General features: G+C 38.0%; 1 protein-coding gene across 4 annotated transcripts in view; it reads left to right on the top strand.

Moving 5' to 3' along the window:
* Positions 1 to 22,462, top strand: part of TXNDC16 (thioredoxin domain containing 16) — a 106,874-nt gene that overhangs the window by 27,537 nt on the left and 56,875 nt on the right. For all 4 annotated transcript variants that reach the window (XM_082735167.1, XM_082735168.1, XM_082735166.1 and 1 more), the window contains one exon: positions 17,983 to 18,104. In XM_082735167.1, coding sequence (XP_082591293.1) covers positions 17,983 to 18,104 — 122 coding nt within the window. The remainder of the gene's footprint in view (positions 1 to 17,982; positions 18,105 to 22,462) is intronic.

Consider the following 22,462-nt stretch of genomic DNA (forward strand, 5'->3'; position numbering starts at 1 on the left):
TGGGGGAGGGAAATGGGGCCAGCCCTCTCTCTTGCCCCTAGATAGGGGAGTATATGCTTGCCACTGTCCAGGAAGTCCTCCTGGAAGGGCAAAGAATCTCCCCTCGTGTGTCCTACGCATCCCTCAGATACCTGCCTTTACCCTGTCTTTGTCCAGCAGGGCTGCCCTCCTGATAGCACAGTGCACCTTGGGGTCTATCCCAGGCAGACTGGTTGTGTTTTAAAACTCCAAACTTTAAGGACCTGGCATGGTGGGGTCCTACAGTGTCCTATAGGACAGGGTCTCACTGTGCTGAGAGTGATACAGGTTTGTCCCAGAAGAGTAGTCTCACCAAAGTGCAGAGGTTTGGAGTTTGTTTGTAAACCACAACAAAGAGCTGGTGTCCAGGTTAGCAGCCCTCAGCAGGTGTCTTTGCATCTATGCTGAGAGGTGGAGAGGGAAATAGTGCCTGCTGGCTCTTTAGTCCACCTCTCCTAGATGCGCTTCAAGAATGGGGAACTGCCTCTCCTAGTGAGTCCCAAAGAATCCTACGATCAACATCTGCCTCCAGGCTATCTGCCTTCTTTCTCCACAGGAGAACTGTAGCCCCTGCCAGGATCCACACCAATCTTGCTGTGGACAGCTAAAACTCTAGTCTTTGAGCCCCACTGGTTGTCAAAAAATATCGAAAATCAGCTCCTCTCATTCTCCCTGTCAGTTGCTCTGGGGAAGTGTTTTCCATATGCAGTCCCCTGTGCATTCCTCTTTCCCTCTCTTCTTCCCTCCTCTGTGACCAGGGTTCCCTGTCCTCTGCAGCACCCATGATCTATTTCTACCCCAAACCACATCTCTGCACCTCCTACCTTCCATGATATGTCTTCTTCTCTCCCTCTAGATGTGCAGTTTGTTCTGTCAGTCTTCAGATCAATTTTGTCCTAAACGAACAGCTTGATTAAAGAGAAGAGTTAGTAAATCAAACCTAGGTTCTGCAACTTGTGAATTTCTGCCCATGGTACTGGGAATTCTCTCTCTCTGGGATATGATTATGAGTGTACAAGACACCACTACTAGTCTCTTACCCTTCCAATTTAGAGGATGAACTAGATATTTTTAAAAAGACTTTAATTTTTAGAGAGAGAGCATGAGCATAAACGGGGATTAGGGGCAGAGGGGGAAGGAGAGAGACCAGCAGACTCTGTGCTGAATGCAGAGCCTGATGTGTGGCTTGACCTCAAGACCCTGAGATCATGACCTGAACCAAAATCAAGAGTTGGATGCTCAGCTGACTGACTGTGCCATCCAGGTGCCCCTAGATTTGGTTTTTGTTTTGTTTTGTTTTAGAGCAGTATTAGATTTAGAGAAAATTGAGCACATAGTGCAGAGAATTCTGTATAACTCCTTTCTCTTCTGTGTTCAGTTTCCCTTATTGTTAACATTTTGCATTAGTGTGGTACATTTGTTACAACTGATGAACCAATATCAATATATTATTAACAAAAGTCCATAGTTTACAGTAAGATTCAGGCTTTCTGTTGTACAGGTCTGTGAGTTTTGACAAATGTATAATGATACATATTCACCATTATAATATCAAACAGAATAGTTTCACTAGCCTGAAAAAAATCCCATGCTTCACCTATTTATCCCTCCTTTCCACTCCCCAACCACTAATCTTCTTACTGTCTCTATAGTTTTGCCTTTTCTAGAGTGTCATATAGTTGGAATCATAGAACTGTAGATTTTCAGATTGACTTATTTTACTTAGCAATATTTATTTAAGTTTCTTCCATGTCTTTTCATGGTTTGATGGCTCATTTTTAAAAAACTTTTAATTCTAGTATACCTAACATACAGTACTATATTAGTTTCAAGTGCACAAATTAGTGATTCAGCAACTTTCATACATCACCTGGTGCTTATCATGACAAGTGCATCTCTTAATCCCCATCACCTATTTTACCCATCCACCCCATCCACCTCCCCTCTAGTAACCATCAGTTTGTTCTCTATAGTAAGAGTCTGTGTCTTGGTTTGTTTCTCTCTCTCTCTCTCTCTCTCTTTTTTTTTGCCTTTGCTCTTTTTTTTTTGTTTCTTAAGTTCCATGTGTGAGTGAAATCATATGGTATTTATCTTTCTCTGACTTATTTCACTTAGCATTATACTCTCTAGCTCTATCCAAGTTGTTGCAAATGGAAAGATTTCATTCTTCTTCATGGCTGAACAATATTCCATTATATATATAAACACACAGATACACGTACATATATGTGTGTACATATACACACATGTGTATGTATACATATATACACATATGTGTATACATGTACATATATGTGTATGTATATACATATGTACACACACACACACACCACATCATTATCCATTCATCTGTTGATGGACATTAGGCTGCTGCCATAATTTGGCTATTATAATTAATGCTGCAATAAACATGAGGGTGCATGTATCCTTTTGAACTAGTGTCTTGGTATCCTTTGGATAAACACCTAGTAGTGCAGTTGCTGGATCATAGGGTAGCTCTATTTTAACTTTTTGAGTTAAAAATACTGTTGCATACTGTTGCAAAGTGGCTATACCAGTTTGCATTCCTACCAAAAGTACATGAGGATTCTTTTTTCTCCACATACTCACCAACACTTGTTTCTTGTGTTTATTTATTTATTTTGAGAGAGAGAGAGAGTGGGGGAGGGACAGAGAGGGAGGGAAAGAGAATCTTAAGCAAGCTCCATGCCCAGTATGGAACCCAACACCAGGCTTGATCATATGACCCTGAGATCTTGACCTAAGCCACAATCAGGAGTCTGGACACAACCAATTGAGGCACCCAGGCACCCATGTTCCTTGTGGTTTTGATTTTAGCCATTCTAACAGGTGTGAGGTAATATTTCACTGTAGTTTTAATTTGCATTTCCCTAATGATAAGTGATGTTGAACATCTTTTCATGTGTCTGTTGGCCATCTGGATGTCTTCTTTGGGGAAATGTCTGTTTATTTCTTCTGGTTGGCTCATTTCTTTTATCACTGAATAATATCCCATTGTGTGGTTATACCAGTGTTTGTTTATACATTCACCTATTGAAGACATCTTGGTTGAGTCCAAGTTTTGACAATTATGAATAAAGCTTCTATAAATGTTCATGTGTAGGTGGGCTGTACTATTTTGTATTCACACCCACAATGAATGAATGAGTTCCTGTTGCTCCACATCCTTGTCAGCATTTGGTATTGTCAATTTTTTTAAAAAAAGATTTTATTTATTTATTTGACAGAGATCACAAGTAGGCAGAGAGGCAGGCAAAGAAAGAGAGGGGAAGCAGGCTCCTCACTGAGCAGAGAGCCTGATGAGGGGCTCGATCCTAGGACCCTGGGATCATGACCTGAGCTGAAGGCAGAGGCTTTAACCCACTGAGCCACCCAGGTACCCCAGTATTGTCAATTTAAAAAAAAATTTTTACCATTCCAGTTGTGATATCTCATTGTTTTAATTTGCAGTTTCCTAATTACATATGATGTTGTGCATCTTTTACTACCCTTATTTTCCATCTGTGTATTTTCTTTGGTGGAATATCTATTTGAATCTTTTGCCCATGTTTACTTTTATTTTTTTAAAGATTTATTTATGGTCCTTTGGTCCTTTGCTCTGGTCCATCACAGTAGACAAGGGGAAGGGAGGAGAACTGAATGGGAAGAAAGAGAGAGAAACAAACCATGAGAGACTCCAGACTCTGGGAAGCAAACTGAAAGTTACAGAAAGGAGGGGGTGAGGGGAATGGGGTAGCTGGGTAATGGGTATTAAGAAGGGCACAAGTGGTGATGAGCCATGGATGTTATACACAACTAATGAATCATTGAACACTACATCAAAAACTACCAAAAAAAAAAAAAAAGATTGATTTATTTTAGAGGGGTGGGGGGCCCAGAGGGCGAGAAAGAGAATCTCAAGGAGACTCCCTGCTGAGCGTGGAGCCCTATAATGGGCTCAGATTCATGACTCTGAGATCATGACCTGAGCCAAAATCAAGAGTTGGATGTTTAACATACTGAGCCACCCATATTTTTTTTGCCCCATCTTTTGCCCGTATTTTAATTAGATTGTTTTCTTATTGTTGAAGTTTTGTGTTTTTGACAACCAAAAGTCTTTTTAAATTTTATTATTTATTTTACTGAAGTATAATTGACACACAATAGCCTATTAGTTTTTGGTGTACATGATAGTAATTTGATATTTTTATACGTTGGCAAATTATTCTAACACTTGCCATCTGTCACCATTAAAGTTATTATAATACCATTGACTGCTGTCACCATGTTGTGCTTTCATCTCCATGACTTATTTATTTTTTATTTTCTTTGCTGCAGCACTTTATTTTCCTCACACAATGATGCTTTGCTGGGGCCTAATGTTTTCACAGGACAATAGAAACCAAAATTTACTGCCTGTCTTAAACAATTGAGAAAATCCTTACATAAGTTAAAAGGATGAATACATTTACAGTTGTAAATGCAAACTGTTTTCCAGCTTATGGCAATTAACAATCCACAGTGTTCTGCCAGGAAAACATTGGGTAAGAAAGGAAAGTGGGTCCTTAGGTTCAGACATTTCCAAGCCTGTCAGACCAGCAAGATAGAAATGACAGCTGGTTCAGTATTCTTGCCAGCCTCTAGAGAAATCCTTGAATAGGCAGCTCTTACACATTAATAACCTGCACAGATCAAGAACCTTATGGTCTGGCAGATTCTTATCAAACCGATGGATTTCTCTTTATATGACTTTATTTTATAACTGAGAGTTTGTACCTTTTAATCCCCTTCACCTATTTTGCCCTCAGCCCCTCCCACCTTAAATCTGTTTTGTTCTTTTCTTTTTTTTTTAGATTTCACATGTAAGTGAAATCATATAGTATTTGTCTTTCTCTGTTTGACTTACTTGACTTAGCAGAATACACTTTGGGGTCCATCTGTGTTATCTCAAATGGTAAGATTTCATTCTGTTTTATGGCTGAGTAATACTACAATATGTGTATATGTATGTGTCACATTTTTAAAAATCCATTCATCCATGGATAGTTAGATTGCTTCTATATTTTGGCTATTGTAAATAACGGTGCAATGAATATAGGAATGCATATATTTTTACAGATTGGTATTTTTGTTTCCTTCAGATAAATACCCACAAGTGGAATTGTTGGATCATATGGCAGTTCTATTTGTAATTTTTTAGGAAAGTTCCATGTTGTTATCCATAGTGGCTCTACCAATTTACATTTCCAACAGCACTGTACAAAGGATCCTTTTTCTTTATAGCCTAAGAGCACTTTTTTTTTTTTTTTTGGTCTTTTTGATAATAGCCAATCTGACAGGTGTAAGGTGATATTGTAGTTGTGATTTGCATTTCTGTGATGATTATTATTGATTAGTGATGTTGAGCATCTTTTCATGCACCTGTTGGCCAGGTCTTTTTTGGAAAAATGTCTATTCAAGTCCTCTGCTCATTTTTTAATTAGATTATTTGGGAATTTTAAAGTTGTATAGGTTCTTTATATATTTTGGATATTAACTCCTTATAGGATGTACGATTTGCTGATCTCTTCTTCCATTCAGTAGGCTGTCTTTTCCTTTTACTGATGATTTTCGTCACTGTGTAAAAGCTTTTTAGTTTGATGTAATCCCATTTGTTTGTTCTGAAAGCCTGTGTTGCTCTTTGCCTGGTCCAAAAAATTATTGCTAAGATAGATATCAAAGAGCTTACTGCCTAGGCTTTCTTCTAGGAGTTTTATGATTCCAGGTCTTACATTCAAGTCTTTAGTCCATTTTGGATGTATTTTGGTACATGGTATAAGATAGTGGTTCAGTTTTATTCTTTTGCATGTAGCTAACCAGTTTTCCCAACACTATTTAGGAGTTCTTTTGTATATTTTGAATGCAAATTCTTTATTACACATGTTGCAAATATTCTCTTCCGGGCTTGGCTTTTTTTCATTCTCTTAACGTGTCTTTCACAAAGCAGGAGTTTTTAATAATAATAAGTCCAGCTTAACATTTTTCATAGATGTACTTTCAGTGTTATATCCAAAAATTCATTGCCAAATCCAAGGTCATCAAGATTTTCTATGTTATCTTTTATAAGATTTATGGAAGACGTTTGTATGTTTTATATTTAGATCTTTGATTCATTTGAGTTATTCCTGTGAAAGTGTAAAGCCAGTGTCTAATTTCATTTGTTTGCATGTGGATGTCCAGTTGTTTTAGCTATCCTTTCTTCATTAAATCACTTTCTGCTCCTTTGTCAAAGATGAGATTCTATTTGTATTTATTCTCTTAATGTTTTAATGGTTTCAATTTTAAACATCATCTTTGATGTTTGGAGTTTAACTAGTATAGAAATGGATTTAGCTCTATACTAGCCAGGTAGCTACACAGTTGTGTCAATACAACTCAATACAACTGAGATTAGTGAATCTCTTCATTATTCAAGATGTTACCTTTTATAATTAAATGCTCATGTATATATATATTTGGGTCTATCTTTGGGCCATTTCATATATATATACTGGTAACATTGCTATATATATATATATACACACACACACGCACACACATACACACACACTGGTACCATTGCTTTAATTATTGAGGCTTTATAATATGAAGGTCTTATATATTTCATATGAGCAGGCCTTTATATTTCTGTTTTCAGAATTGCTTGTTTTGTTTACATATGACATTAAAATTAGTTCATCCAGTTTCTTCCCCTCCCTGACTAAATCCTACTGGCATTAAATTTATAAATTATTTTAGGGATGATTGGTATCTTTATAATGAATCTTCCCATTCTGGAACCTGACGTCTTTCCATTTGTTCATCTTTTCTTTTGTGACCTCCAGTAGAGTTTTAGTGTTTTCATGACTTATGACTGGACACTTCAATATATTGCTAGGTATTTTATCTCTTTAGTTTCTATTGTAAATGGGTTATTTTCTTTCATTGTCTAATAGCATGCACATATTGATATTTTATGTGTGTATATATATGTATAATATATGTGTATGGGAAACAAGTATAATGTATAATTATAGTTATATGCATTAAGTTTATGTCCTTTGACCTTATTGAATTTTTATTATTTTAAAGAAGACTGGAAAAACAAACTTAGATTACAGTAATATGTTTATTGTAGAATGCATGAGAAATATAGAAAGCCATAAAAAACCCTTGTAAAATTCATAATAATCCCATTACCCAGAGCTAAACAGTTATTTATTTATTTATTTATTTATTTTAGTTTATATCCTTGAGTTTCTTCCCTAAGACGCTGTTATATTTATTTATTTATATATTTATTTATTTTTAAAGATTTTATTTATTTATTTGACAGAGAGATATCACAGGTAGGCAGAGAGACAGGCAGAGAGAAGAGGGTAAGCAGGCTCCACGCTGAGCAGAGAGCCTGATGCAGGGCTTGATCCCAGGACCCTGAGATCATGACCTGAGCTGAAGGCAGAGGCTTAACGCACTGAGCCACCCAGAGGCCCCAAAACACTGTTATTTGATTTTAAATATATACATAAGAACTTTGTCTTTTTTCTAAGACACCACTACCTGATACTAAATAAATATATGAACTATGTGTGTGTATATATATAAGTATATTATATAGTAGGTATATAATTATATATAAATAATTCTTTTAAGTTTAAATTAAGCATTTTATTAGGCAATAAACTGATGAGCCAAAACTCATTGGCATTTATTCAGACATGTTAATTTCAATTAACTTGTCAGTTATTTGACTCAAGTCCTCTTCTTAGCCTTATTATAATCAAGAAGAAGAAATATTTGTATGTAATATTTAGATTGTTTTTATATTTCTCAAAATGCTTGTATATGTACTCAAAACTTGTATTTGAGAATATTTGTATTGCTTTATTTGACTTTTAAAAACATGTAAACCTATGCTAATTTTTTTTTCTTCAAAGCATTTGAACTTGTTCCTTATGTAGAATGTTTTCATTGAGAATTCTTTGACAACAGAAAAGATCAAGGTTTTAGCTAACTTTTTTTCTCTGAACATAGGAAAGTTGTGTTTAGGAAAAAGATTAAGTTAGTAAAAATAGAAGAATAGGAAAACACATTAAGTTAGGGTAAGCATTACACAAAATATTTAAAGAATTATCTATTTTTGGACCATCATGGCCAGTTAAGTAGTGTTTGTTTTTTTTTTAAGATTTTTAAAATTTTTATTTATTTGAGAGAGAGACAGTGAGAGAGAACATGAGTGAGGAGAAGGTCAGACGGAGAAGCAGACTCCTCATGGAGCTGGGAGCCCGATGCGGGACTTGATCCCAGAACTCCAGGATCATGACCCGAGCCGAAGGCAGTCGTCTAACCAACTGAGCCACCCAGGCACCCCTTAAGTAGTGTTTTTGGTAAGATATTTAAAATACTCCTAAAACATCACTGAGTAAAAATATACTGACTTACTGTCTATTAAAATTTTCCTACATTGGGGTGCCTGGGTGGCTCTGTCAGTTAAACCTCTGACTATTAATTTTGGCTTAGGTCATGATCTCAGGGTCCAGTTGGTGTTGGGCTCTGTGCTGGGTGTGGAGCCTTCTTAAGATTCTCCCTCTTCCTCTTCCTCTCCCCTACTTGTGCACATGTATGTGTGAGCACACATACGTGTTCCTGTGTGTTTGCTGGCTTGCTCTCAAAAAAATTTTTTTTCTTGCACTGATATTTCAGGATATGTTAAGTAAACTAAACCAAGTGAGTGTTGAGAGTATAGCTCAGCACCATGTATGTAAGACAGCAGGTTTTAAGTCTAAATCTCAGAAGGGTCTCTGGTTTTTGTATATATAATTGCAGAAACACCAGGACTCTGAATCAGAAGTTAAACCACACGGCAGTGACAGCAATCAGGGTAGCATGGTAATACTAGGTCCCCCTTAGCCAGGTCTTCACAGAGCAGCAATGTGAGAGCCATATGCTTACACCTAGACTTACAGTGAGGTTTGGAGAAGGAGAGCTCAGAAATTATGAATCTCTGAGCTTCTTTTTTTACTTGATTTTATTTATATATTTGAACAAGAGAGGGAACTCAAGCAGGGGGAGAAGGTAAGGGAGAAGCAAAAGCAGGCTCCCCACTGAGCAAGGAGCTTGATGCAGGGCTGAATCCCAGGACCCTGGGATCATGACCTGAGCTGAAGGCAGACACTTAACTGACTGAATCACCCAGGGGCCCATGAATCTCTGAACTTCTATAAGAGTTGATACATTTAATCTTTCTTTCTAGATAGTGGTAGAGTGCTCAGCTTATTTTTTTTCTCTGAAAGTAAACAGATCCTCTCTGGGGCAGGAGACGATCTCTGCCCCTAAATTTAACTCTTTGGCTCCAGGGGGGATAGGAAAGGTTTTATTGCTTTTTGAAAGGGAGCTGATGGCTTCAGAGAAAGGAGGCAAGCTTAGAAGGTACAGAGGAGACAGTCTCCAATGTTAATGTCATGCTAGGTTTCATCTGTGGGAGACTTGGACTGTGTGGGAACACTGAGAAATCCAGGGAGGACTGTCTTGTAACAGAGGCATATATAAATACATGTTTATGGTTTATATGTATATGGGACACATATTCAAGATTCACAGGAAACTGATAATGTTGGTTTACAGGAATGAAGTAGGGAAACTGGGATTGGGGAGGGCATTATAGATAGATACAACTCCTCAACTCAGAAGTACCTTGTGTTTTGAACCATATGGAAATTTTGACCAATTTGCAAAATAAATAACATTTAAGTTAAAAATGAAAATTGGGATTTATAGTCTAAAACTTCTTAGTCCTGCTTTCTAAAATATACATAGTCAAAACTGATGGAATTGAGTGGTTTGATAACCATATAAAGAAAATTTTACTCCCAGCTTCTGGATGTAAAAGGGTAATATTTAGAAAAAGAAGGTTGAGATAGCAGCTAACCTTTATTTGCTGATTGAGAATATCATATATTTAACCAGTGTGAGGCAGGTTAGGTAGAGGATGGGAGATTGAGGCACTATAATCTCAAATGTGGATTGGAAAATTGTATGATATATGAGGAAGTCAGGATTCACTGAGTATTTGAGTTCCCATTCCTTATTTTCCATAGTATGATCTGAGCAATTTATCTTTTCTGACTACTAGTTTTGCACATCTTTAAATGTTATAGTTGCACCTCATGAGATTGTTATGAAGATCAAAGAAGGTAATGCCTGTGAAAATAAATTGTGAATTTTACCTAGTACTCTATGAGTGGTAGTTGCTTTTTTCTGTGTAAATGCAGGAAGTCTGGGGAGCCTGGGTGGCTCAGTGGGTTAATCCTCTGCTTTTGGCTCAGGTCATGATCTCAGAGTCCTGGGATTGAGCCCTGCATTGGGCTCTGTGCTCAGCAGGGAGCCTACTCCACGCCCCCCACACCTCCCCGCTCTCTGCCTGCCTACTTGTGATCTCTCTCTCTCTAAAATAAATAAATAAAATCTTTTAAAAAATGCAATTATTTTTTCTTAATTTGCAATTAAGAAAAAAAAAAAGGAACCCAAATTCAGATGTCTGCCTGTGGTTCTGTTCCACGCACAGTGCCAACAGAAGTGAATTCATGTGAATTCATGCTGTGATAGGTGCTGTGATACTTGCCATGAGGTAGCAGTTGCAAAGAAAGATCTTTCTTTCTTTCCTCCTTCTCTTTCTTTCTTCCTTCCTTCCTTCCTTCCTTCCTTCCTTCCTTCCTTCCTTTTTCTTTCTTTCTTTCTCTCTCTCTTTCTCTTTCTTTCTTTCTTTCTTTCTTTTTATTTATTTATTTATTTATTTGACAGAGATCACAAGTAGGCAGAGAAACAGGCAGAGAGAGAGAGTGGAGGAAGCAGGCTTCCTGCTGTGCAGAGAGCCTGATGCGGGGCTCGATCCCAGGACCCTTGGATCATGACATGAGCTGAAGGCAGAGGCTTTAACCCACTGAGCCACCCAGGTGCTCCAAGAAGGACCATTCTTATAGTCATTTTTGATTCCTAAATACCATGAAATGATTCAGAAAGGAAAGATTATCCAGGACTATAAGAAACAATGAAATCTCATGAACTTTTCATTAAGATGTGGTACTTGGTATTCTTGAGACAGTGTTTTGTCACAAAGCGGTTTCTTTCCCTTTAAATGAACATATTACTTATAATAATATGAACTTCAAGTATTTTCAACTATCACAACTTTTGCTAATACTTTGTTCTTTAACATATTATTACCAAGCCAGGCTATTGAGTCTTAAGGTGACTTTATTATAGAACCTCTGGAAAAAGCTACTTTTAGAAGTGTCTTCCTCTAAGATCCTAAACTGCACCCGTGTTGGTCCTTTTTTTAATAGGATTGGTCTATTGCTTATTCTTTTATCTGTGTCAGGTTTGTTAATGCACAATATTGTTAAGTGGGTTCCTGTTTGATAGTGATATACTTTTTATTGGGAAATTGTAATAAAACATTACTTGCTTGGATTTGAATTCCTCACAGCTCTATGTTAACTGGTGGAAATGATTATTTCCATATATGTTGCTCTATTATATGACGTCCTTATACCAGTGCATAGCACCTTGCATGACATGTATTAGGTGTTCATAAAATACTACATTGATGGATGAATGAATTTGGAAGCTTCATCGTTTGGTTGTTAAAAATGGGAGAAGCAGAAATCCTTTCATGTTATAAGTCTGCAAGATTTTTTCTGGTGATAAAATTTTATAAGGAGAAAGTGAGTAGGAGAATATATAATATATGACAAAAATAATAAGACCAGTATTTGTGAATTTGTTATTACTTGTATTCTCCATTTATATTTCAGAGGTGGCTTTTGTTTGATATTTTAACTGTATTAGTTTAGAAAATGCTTAAATAAGTATTTTGGGATATTTCATTTTGTACATGGATCTGCCCAGTCACAATGTAATTAATTTAGATAAAAGTAATTTGTTCTCTCTCTGTGTTGTTTTTCCTCCTTCCCCTCCCCCCATTTTTTTCTTTCTTCTTTAAAAAAAATTTTTTTTGTCATAGGGATTTGGTATGGCAAAATAGAAGGTAATATTTCCTTTTTAGTGGTTTTTTTTTTCTCTAGCAATAATGACAGAAACATAATGTAAAAATAGTCTTTTTTTCTGAATAAAAGGCTGAATGGCCTGCTGCTCCAAAAGCAGGTTCAAGTTGACTTCAGTTTCGTTTCTTTTTTTTTCTCTTTTTTTCCTTCCTTCCTTCCTTCCTTCCTTCCTTCCTTCCTTCCTTCCTTCCTTCCTTCTTCTCCCTCTCTCTCCCTATCCTTCTTTCTCTTTTTTTGACACCCATTCAGTTCTGGGCCATATTCTAATGGTTGTGATAGGACAGTCTCAGGAAAAGCATGCCAAGGAAAAGGAAGACCTTTCTGGGACAGGAAGAGCTTCCAGGTCAGAACTGCTTTAAGCTAGTTCACCCCACCAATAAATAAGAAAATGCCAAGACAGACTTTTCCTTTTACCCATTTCTGTCAGTATTTCTCTACTTTGTGAATTGAGTAAAGGAGCACAGGCTTGTGAATGGATCCTCGAGATCTTTAGATATCCCCATATTCTACAAATTGACATTAAAAATGTTTTAAAGTTAGGAAGCCACTGGGAACAATCACGGAGATCATTAGATTGTGAATGTCATTAGTTTTGGTTATTATTACCTCACAGATAATGACTACTTAATGAGCTTTGGGACATTAGGCAAGGTAACCTCTCTAAGCCCCATGACCTTATCTATAAAATGGAGTTAATGATAGTACTAATCTCAGATGGTTGCTATGAAAATTAAGCAAGACTGAGTGCATTTCTGAGTGTTTTTAGTGATAACTCTCAAAATCTGGGTCTGACTGGCTTAAGCAGAAAAGGATTTGGAGTGGATATAGGAAATCTCAGGCTCGCTAGAAGGGCTGGAGAAATGGACTCAGAGTTAATACGGTTCTAAATTATAGTCAAAAACATGACCCACAACTAGTCTGGGTGTGACTGATGTAATAGCGCTGAGTGTCACTGATACTGTTGTTAGTCCGAGTTTTAAAGCTGACTATTGCTCTACTGCTTCTTGAAATAATTCTGTTCTATCCCTTATTCTTTACATCACTGGCTCCTGATCCAGAATGTCAGGCAAGTGATTCTGGGTCATATGGCCATGCCTTGCAGCAGGGAGCCTAGAAGAGCAAATTTATGATTATTAATAGCTTTTGTTGGGGGGATTTGGGCTCTGCCCACCGTGAAGACATAGAAAATAGAAATCCCCAAAGCAAAACAGAGTTTAGAGCTGGGCAGTCCCCAAACTGATAAAATTTCCACTACCATAGTATGAATACTTCATACTATGCCTGACATGAGGTAGGTGCCTCCTTTATGTTGGCTTTGTTAATTTATATTTGCCAGTTTTTTTTTTTTTTGAGAAACAAAAAAGGGAGATTTGTACTCCCAGATAAGATTTTTGAAGCAAATGGATTAAAGCTGCTAAAGCAGTAAAGATAAATGGGCAGATGTAATTTCCAAGTCTAGAATTACATGGTAGTCCAATTAAGTTCACTAGATGTCCTCTCCCTTTGGATTGAAATATTTCAAGGGTAATTTTGGACAGGTAGCCAAAAATGTATAAGCAGCAAACAACCCAGATTGCCACTGAGACTCCCCTGACATTCATTAGTTGCTTCCCTTTTCACCTAGTTTCCCATTTATGAGTGGACAATACTAAACATAGTTTAGAAAGTTCTGGCCTCAGTGTCAGAAGATCTGGGTTTGAATCTCAGCTCTACCGGTGACCACCACTATGATCCGGACAGATTACATAATCCCTCAGGTTGTTTCATGTGTGTATAATACAGAATACTTAGATTGGATACAATTAGCTGGAGTCTGGCATGCAGCTCTTTTGCTGACTTGTTCAAGTTCACCTAGCTGCACATGGAACACAATGACTTGGTCAAGTTAAACTTCACCCACTTTCCACGCCTCATCTTCTGACACTCCCTCTGCCTGAAGAGGGACAAGGTGGCCATCATGGTTAGCTTTCTGGACTAGGTTTAGAACCTAGAGAAAAGGACCTGTTGGGCAGTAAGATCAAGTACATGGAGCATGTGTTTGAGATCCTGCTGCACCTGCAGACCCTGCAACTGGACTCCAGCTGCCTCACGTACATTGAGCCCTGGATCCTCAACTCTTGGAAATCATTGATGAGCATCATCCTGGCCAGGAACATATGGGACTGTGGATGCATTGTGTGTGGCCTGGCCTCGTGGCTCCACAGCTTCCAGGGGTGCTGCGATGACAACTCCCAATGTGCCAGCCCAGATTACACACAGGGCAAAGACATCCTAGATGCTGTGGACACCTTTCACCTGTGTGAAGATAGGGCCGAGTCCACTGTTGGTCTTCTGCTCTCAACCATCCCAACAACAGTGACCTGGGGCTCCCGGCTAGTCCAGCCACCGTGCTTGCTGATGGCAGGGAGGGGCAGCTCGGTGGCACACACGAGCCAGCTGCTGTGGCTCTCCCCAGCAGTGAGCATGCTGAGAACATGATGAAGATCCACAGGGTGGTCACAGGCACCGTGGCCCTCATCTTCTGCCTCATCTTGGTCCTGGTGCTCTCTTTCTCCTAGAAGTGTTTCCTACCCAGCCTTGGACAACTCAGACAGTGCTTTGTCATGCAGTGTAGGAAGCAAAACCAGAAACAGACCATGCATCAGATGGCTGCCATGTCTTCCCAGGAATACTACATTGATTACAAACTGAATCACATGGAGAGAGCCCTGGTGGTCATGCCAGGTGTGATTGTCCCAGTGGATCTCAACCTATATGCTATCAAACAGGTCTGGGTGGCTGGGTCGACCTGCCAGCACCAGGGTGGGGTCTCCTTGTCTGTGCTCTGATACGCTCCTTGACTGAAACTGTAGGGGGATATTTCAACAGCAAGGTCTGTCCATATTAAGGAACCTGAGAGTGTAAAAAGGTACCAATCATTGATTTTTAAATTTTTTTGTAAGTGAAAATGTTTAAAATAACATTTATAGTTTTTGCCAAAAGAATATTTATATAGTACCCTTGAGGGTTTACGTGAAAATGTATGAAAATATCTAGCATATAGTACTGCTCAGTAAATATATCTTTTAAAAACAAAACAAGAAGTATACCTGGGTGGCTCAGTCGGTTAAGCCACCTGATCATGATCAGGTCATGATCCTGGAGTCCCAGGATCGAGCCCTGCATCAGGCTCCTTGCTCCTTGCTTTTGAAATAATTCTTATTCTTTACATCACTGGCTCCTGATCCAGAATGTCAGGCAAGTGATTCTGGGTCATATGGCCATGCCTTGCAGCAGGGAGCCTGGAAGAGCAAATTTATGATATTATTTAGCTTTTGTGGGGATTTGGGCTCTGCCCACTGTGAAGACATAGAAAGCAGAAATCCCCCAAGTAAAAGAGAGTTTAGAGCTAGTCAGTCTCCAAACTGATAAAATTGCCACTACCATGGAATGCTTCACAATGCCTGACATGATGTAGGTATCCGCATAGGCACCTACTTCTCCTTCTGCCCCTCCCCTTGCACGCTGGCCCTCTTGCTCACTCTCTTTTTTAAATTAAATAAATAAATAATCAAATAAAATAATTAAATAAATAATTAAGTAAAAAATAAAAATAAACAATAATAAAAAAATAATAAATAAAAATAAATAATTAAATAAAATCTTTAAAAAAAGCCCTGGGAATTAAAGAAATTTAAGTTTTACATTTTTTTTTTTAAATGAACAGATCTAGGATGTGTAGGTAAATATGTAAGCCACTCTAATTTAGGGCACCTATTTCAGGGTATCCATGAAGTCATTATAGTTTTATAATAATATTAAGACATTATTTGCCTTTTTCACTTTCATTCTATTATGAATTCAGTTTCTGAAAGCTATATGGTGTGTTGTGTGATGTCACAACAGATTGAAGAAGCAGATATGAGAATCCAGCTGACTTTTATTTAGCCCAAATATTAGAGATTTGCAAAAATATAAAATGATGCCAAATTTTTTTTGTTTTGAAAAATTATTATTTTTAATAGATTATTACTATGCAATGGTGTTTATTATTTTTAAAAGAATTAACAAATATTTTTAAATTGCTGTCTTAATTTCTATTTTGTTAACTACATATAGATGTAACCTACATAAACCAAAGCTCTTTGAGGAACTCAGTGATTTTTTAAAGGTACAAAAGGATCCGGAGGCTGGAAACTTTGAAAACTGGTATATTCTCAGACAGTGCCACGCTTTCCATAAGAGGAGACTCTGGTGGACTAATTTATTGGAGACAGTTTGCTTATTTAAGTATATGGACTTGGAACAGTTTTTAAAAATCCTTAAAGTTTAGCCTAACACACACACACACACACACGTGTATGTGGGGGATTAAGTGGAATGAGTCGTTAGGGATAAATAATTTATATAGAAGTAGAAAATTTAAGGGGTGCCTGGGTGGCTCAGTCGGTTAAGCGGCTGCCTTCGGCTAAGGTCATGATCCCAGGATCCTGGGATCAAGCCCCATATCTGGCTCCCTGCTCAGTGGGGAACCTGCTTCTCTTTCTCCCTCTGCCCTTCCCCTCCATTCATGCTCTGTCTCTCACTTTTCTTCTCTCTCAAATAAATAAATAAAATCTTTTAATTAAAAAAAAAGTAGAAAATTTAAAAAGAAAATTCTTTTGGATGAAGAAATACGATTACTTAGTCTGATCTATATATTGAAAAGATGATTGGGAAGAATTTGGTCAAGTGGAAAAATTACTGAGTTAGGAATGAAGAGACGTCTTTTATGTTCTGTTCCTGGCTCCTCAATTCTGTAAATGCATTTTTGAATGAGTAAGCTCTTCTGTTTTGGATGTGCATTTCTTCAGATGAATGGGAATAAATAATTCCCACCCTGCTTTTTCTTTCATTTATACAACAAATGTTTATTGATTCCTTAGAGTGTACTAGGGTCTATTCTAAGTTATTATTGTTATAGTGATTAAAATATGCAAGGCCCTCATTCAGGAAGGTAACAGTTTAATAAGAGACTTGGGGATAAACAAGCAAATACATATATAAGCAATTATAAATTGTGGTTAAGTACTACAAAGGATCAAATAGTGTGAAATTAAAGAGAAAAATGCTACAGACCTAATTACATAGGACTAACAGGGTAGGTTTCTCTGAGGCAGTGATGTTTAAACTGAGACCAGATATATAAGAAGGAGCAGAGGGAATAGTTTTCAGCAAAGAGAACTGTCTGCATAAAGGCCTTGAGGTGTGCCTAAAGTATGGTAGACATGAGGAATGGTAAACACAGTGGAGCTGGAGAAGTAGGTTATGCTCAGCGGGGAACATATAAGAGCCTTATATGCTGTGGGAAAAAGCCTTCAGTTTAGAGTGTAAAGAGTTCAAATATGTTAAGGCTGAGATGTGTAAGGGATTATTGGGCCAGTATAAGATGTTAGTGCATACAACTTATATACATTAAGGTAGTTGTGTTGGAGGAGTACCATTTCTCACAACTATTCCTGGTTGATGTTCTCAGGTATAGATAAATGATTAAGAGAGTGATTTTAATTCAGTATTAAAATGATTAGTTTCTGGGGTGCCTGGGTGGCTCAGTTGGTTAAGTTTCTGCCTTTGGCTCAGGTCATGATTCCAGGGTCCTTGGATTGAGCCCTGTGTTGGGCTCCCTACACAGCAGTGAATCTGCCTCTCCTTTTCCCTCTGCCTCTCTCCCTGCTTGTGCTCGAACATTCTCTTCCTCTCTTTCAAATAAATAAAATCTTTTTTAAAAAATGCTTAAGTTCTTACTGCTGATAATTTGTTCAAAAGAGTTAAGTTTCTTTTTTGGTTAGGTTCTTTAACTTACTGAAAACGTGTTAAATAACCACATATCAGGTTCTTCTACCCATTGTATCTCTGTTTATTTCAGTGCTCTTCTTTTTAATGAAGTAAAATATATTTCTACTCTGGAAGACCTTCAGAACATAGAAAGTGCTCTGAAAGGAAAAGCCAGCATTGCATTCTCCTACGTAAGAGCCATTGGAACACCAGGTATTTAACTTTTCTCTTAATCTTTTTTGTACCTCTGCACTTGTCTGAATGTGTTGAAGGACTTAAAATAGGATCCTTACCATTAAGTCTTCTTTCTTTAAGCAAGCAGCATAGTAATGTGATTAAACAAAAACGCTGGAGCCAGATTGCCTAGTTAGATGCTCTGCCCCCATGACTTACACTGTGACTTGCACAACGTAAATTGAGTTTCCTAATCAGTAAAAAGTAAGGTAGTGAAAATAATTATGCCTACCCCTTAGTGTTATTGTGAGGACCAAATGAATTCAAGTATACTTCCTGACATGTAATGGTGTCCTATAAGTGTTAGTTACTATGTTTATTTCCTTATGGTCCTCCTGGTACCTGGTATAGTATTTTACTATATTCAATAATATTGATTGAATGGCTTTCTGTTTTATTTTAACATTTGCTGTTGATGACTTTTTCCTGACTTAAAGAATATGTAATTTTGACAGCATCACCATGAGCTGTAAAATGCAAAATTATGTAATTTTGTAGTCAAGTTTATAAACATCTTAAGAACAAATTATTATTATGCTTTCAAGACTTTGATTTATTAATGGTTTTAACTTGATCATGTTAATATAAAATGTTAAAGACACTTTACAAATGGAAATGCTGGGGTGCCTGGGTGGCTCAGTGGGTTAAAGCCTCTGCCTTGGGCTCAGGTCATGGTCCCAGGGTCCTGGGATTAAGCCCCGCATTGGGCTCTCTGCTCAGCAGGGAGTTTGCTTCCCTTCCTCTCTCTCTGCCTGCCTCCCTGCCTACTTGTGATCTCTGTCAAATAAATAAGTAAAATCTATAAAAAGAAAAGGAAATGCTCCATGAAATAAAATCACAATTTTTATAAACATAAAACTTGATAGCTACATAGCATGCCACTGAGTTTAATATACTTGTAATAATATACTATTATTTTGTCTACTGTTAGCCTGTTTTTGTTTACAGGGATCTCAGGTTTACTGTCCATAGTTTATAATTGTCATCAATGAGAAAGATGAGCTAGAGAGGGTTTATGTTGCTACAGTGGAACCAGAATTTTCTGATTTGTATTTTAACAGGATCATCCTGACTTCTATGTTTGGAATAGACTGGAAGGAGGAATAGTAGAATAAGGAAGGAAAGTTAGGAGGTTATTGTAGTAAGTCAGGTGAGAGATGTTGGTGGGTGGTTTGGATCAGGGTGTTAGCAGTGGAGGTGGCAGTAAATTTGAACTCTAGCAGTATTTTGGCTGTATGAATTTGCTGATGTATTAGATGTGGAGTGAGAGAGAAATAGCAGAGACCAGGTGGCTCTGAGGTTTTAGCTTGAGTTACTCGAAAGGTGAAATTGCTAATAAATGAAGTAGGGAAGATTGAAAATAGACATTTTTGGACATCCTACTTGTGAAATACCATCTAGACATCCAAAGAGAGATATCAGCAAGGTAGTTGGATGCTACTAGTCCACGTTTGATGGTGGAGATACAGACTAGCACTATAAATTTGGGAGATAAAACTGTGAGACCAGAAGAGATCACAAAGTGAATGATGCTAGATGAGAAAGAGAAGATTGAACTGTTAAGATCCGTTAACATTTACAGGTCACTGAAGTGAGAGGTAAACAATAAAGAGACAGAAGGAATGGACTCTGTGGTTAGGAATGTCCTGTAAGCAAATTGAAGATAGGGTTTTAAGGAAGAGATAGGAACAGTTGTGTCAAATGATGCTGAAAAATTAATTAAGATAAGAACTGCCAATTAACCTAATTATGCTTAGCACTGTGGGATTTGTTGGTGACCTTGGCAAGCACAGTTTCTATAAAGTGGTAGGGTAAATGCCTAATGGGGTACAAGAGAATAGGTAGAGAGCAACTGGAGGCTGTGAATATGGAGACTCATTAGAGAAATTTTGCTGTTAAGGGAAGGAGGAAAATGGGGCAGTGGCTGCAAGAGGATGTGGATGAAGTGAAGAATTTCTTAAGCATATTTGTATGTTGACAAGAAAGATCCAGTAGAAAGCAGAAACTACAGATTGGAGGACAAAACAGGGAGAATTACTGGAATAACATCTTCGAGTCAACAAGAGGGGACAAAATCTAATGAACGAGGGGAAGTGTGGTTCTTTGGTGGAAGCACAGAAAATTCATCTATGGTAAAAGGAGGGAAGACATAGACTATGGGCATCAATTTTGTTAAGCGGGTGGATAAACATGCTTCTGGAAGTTCTTTTGTTTTTGCTTTTACAACTAGCTATGTTTTTCTCAGTGAAATAAAAATGATGATTTCGTCAGGTAGTTTGAGGAGAGAAGACATGAAATAGTTGTTTTAGAAGGCCTGAAAATAAAGAATGGTTGGGGCCTCTGGGATGGCACAGTCCAATTAAGTGTCTGACTCTTGGTTTCGGTTCAGGGCATGATCTCAGGGTCCTGAGATCGAGCTCCGGGTGGGGGCTCTGCACTCAGTGGGGAATCTGCTTAAGATTCTTCTCTCCCTCCCCCCACTTCCTGCTGCCTGTGCTCTCTCTCTCTCAAATAAATAAATCTTAAAAAAAAAAAAATGTTTGCCAGACAGCAATAATGGTTGGTATCAGTAATTTAAAGTGAGCCCATGAGGCACCCGGATGGTCCAGTAGGCTAAGTGTTGGACTCTTGATTTCGGCTCAGGTCATGATCTCAGGGTTGTGGGATCATGCCTTGCATAACCAAGGAGTCTGCTTAAGATCTTCTCCCTCTGCCCCTTTTCCTGCTCACGTGCTTTCTCTCTCAAATAAATAAATAAACAATAGAGTAAGATCATTAGTGTGGTGATGCTAACAGGTTTTTGTTTTTGTTTTTCCCTCCATCCATGTTTATTTTTATGGGTGTAAGTACAGAATAAGCAGTGTATCTGATTTAATCTGGATTGTATTTTAGCCAGACAGGTAGGTGAGTGATTATGAAGACTGACCATGGAATATAAGCTGGGAAGCTTAAGAGGGAAAAAAAAAAACCCTGAAGGAGTAGAAGATGGTGAAAATGATAGGAATGTAGTTCCTAGAGGATTATGTGCTAGACAGAGTGACCTGAAGATGGAAAGGGGGTGTGTGTTTATGGAAGGAAGGGGTTGAGGGTATGCTAGACATTGAGATTTTGGAGGGGTTTGAGATTGATAATTACAAGTCCTGGTGTGGGACGATGGCAGCGAGTGGCTAAGGTAGACTTGAAGAGAGATCACTGGATCCCTAGAGAGGACCAAAGACTGAGAGGCTAGGCTTTGCAAGTATCATCTACAAGGATAATGAAACCACCAAGGATTATGAGAGAATAGTATTAGAATGACAATGTGACAGAAGCTAAATTTTTTTGTGGCATGAGGGGTTTGTTTCTGGCTGGGGTGGTAGATGACTCCAAGGCAGAATGGTGAGTGGAATACTCTGATGAACTCCTCATGTGGTAGGAGATTGGGGGGTGGGGAAGATGACTGCCTAGAAATGGCAGTGAGGAGAAAAGGGGAAATCAAATGAAATGGAAAGGAAGAAATGCTTCAAGTAAATAGTTAGAGAAAATTTCCCAGAACTGAAGGATTTGAGCTTCCAGATTGGAAGGGCTCACTGAATCCCAGGATAATGGGTGAATGTAAAACATCTCATTTTGCAGTTTCAGAATGTTGGGAACAAATACTGTTCTAAAAGCTTCCAGAAAGAAAGAGTATACAGTTAAAGCATCAAGAATCAGAATTGCATTGGACTTCTCAGTTGCAGTCCTAGAAACCCAAGAAAATGGAGCAATGCTTTCAGAATTCTCAGGGGAAATGACTTGAACGTAGAATTCAATATGCAGACAACTGTAGTTAGTTACAATATAAAATGAAGACATTTTTATAAGCATAAGGTCACAAAACATGTGTATTTCATATATCCTCTCACAGGCACAAGGTGCTAGAGAATGGGAGCGAGGGAGCAAATCAGTCAGGAGGATGTGGGTAATAGGCCAAAGGACCCAGCACAAGAGACGGAGTAAGAGAATACCCAGGATGATGGTGAAGTGAGTAGTGAGTTCCCAGGATAGAAGCTGTGTAGCGGGCCCAGTCGCAGGCACTGCAGTGAATCTGTGGGCTCTGCAGAAGTGTCTCCAAGAAGAGGGAACTGCTCAGGTGCCCGATCTATTTGAAGTATTGAGAGCATTCGCCAGCAGTGGAAGAATTTAGCAATAGAAATAAATTTAAACAAATTAAAAAGTTATAGCTAGTGCAGAAGTTGCTCGGAAAAGGAGAAATGTTCATTTGGCACTCTGTGACTCACTTGTAAATAGTATTTGCTGAGTTATGACAATGTAAATGCAGATAATTAAGCTAATAAAAATTAGAACTATATTGGGAT

Source organism: Mustela nivalis, assembly GCF_964662115.1.
Source record: "Mustela nivalis genome assembly, chromosome: 6".
NCBI classification, from domain to species: Eukaryota; Metazoa; Chordata; class Mammalia; order Carnivora; family Mustelidae; genus Mustela; species Mustela nivalis.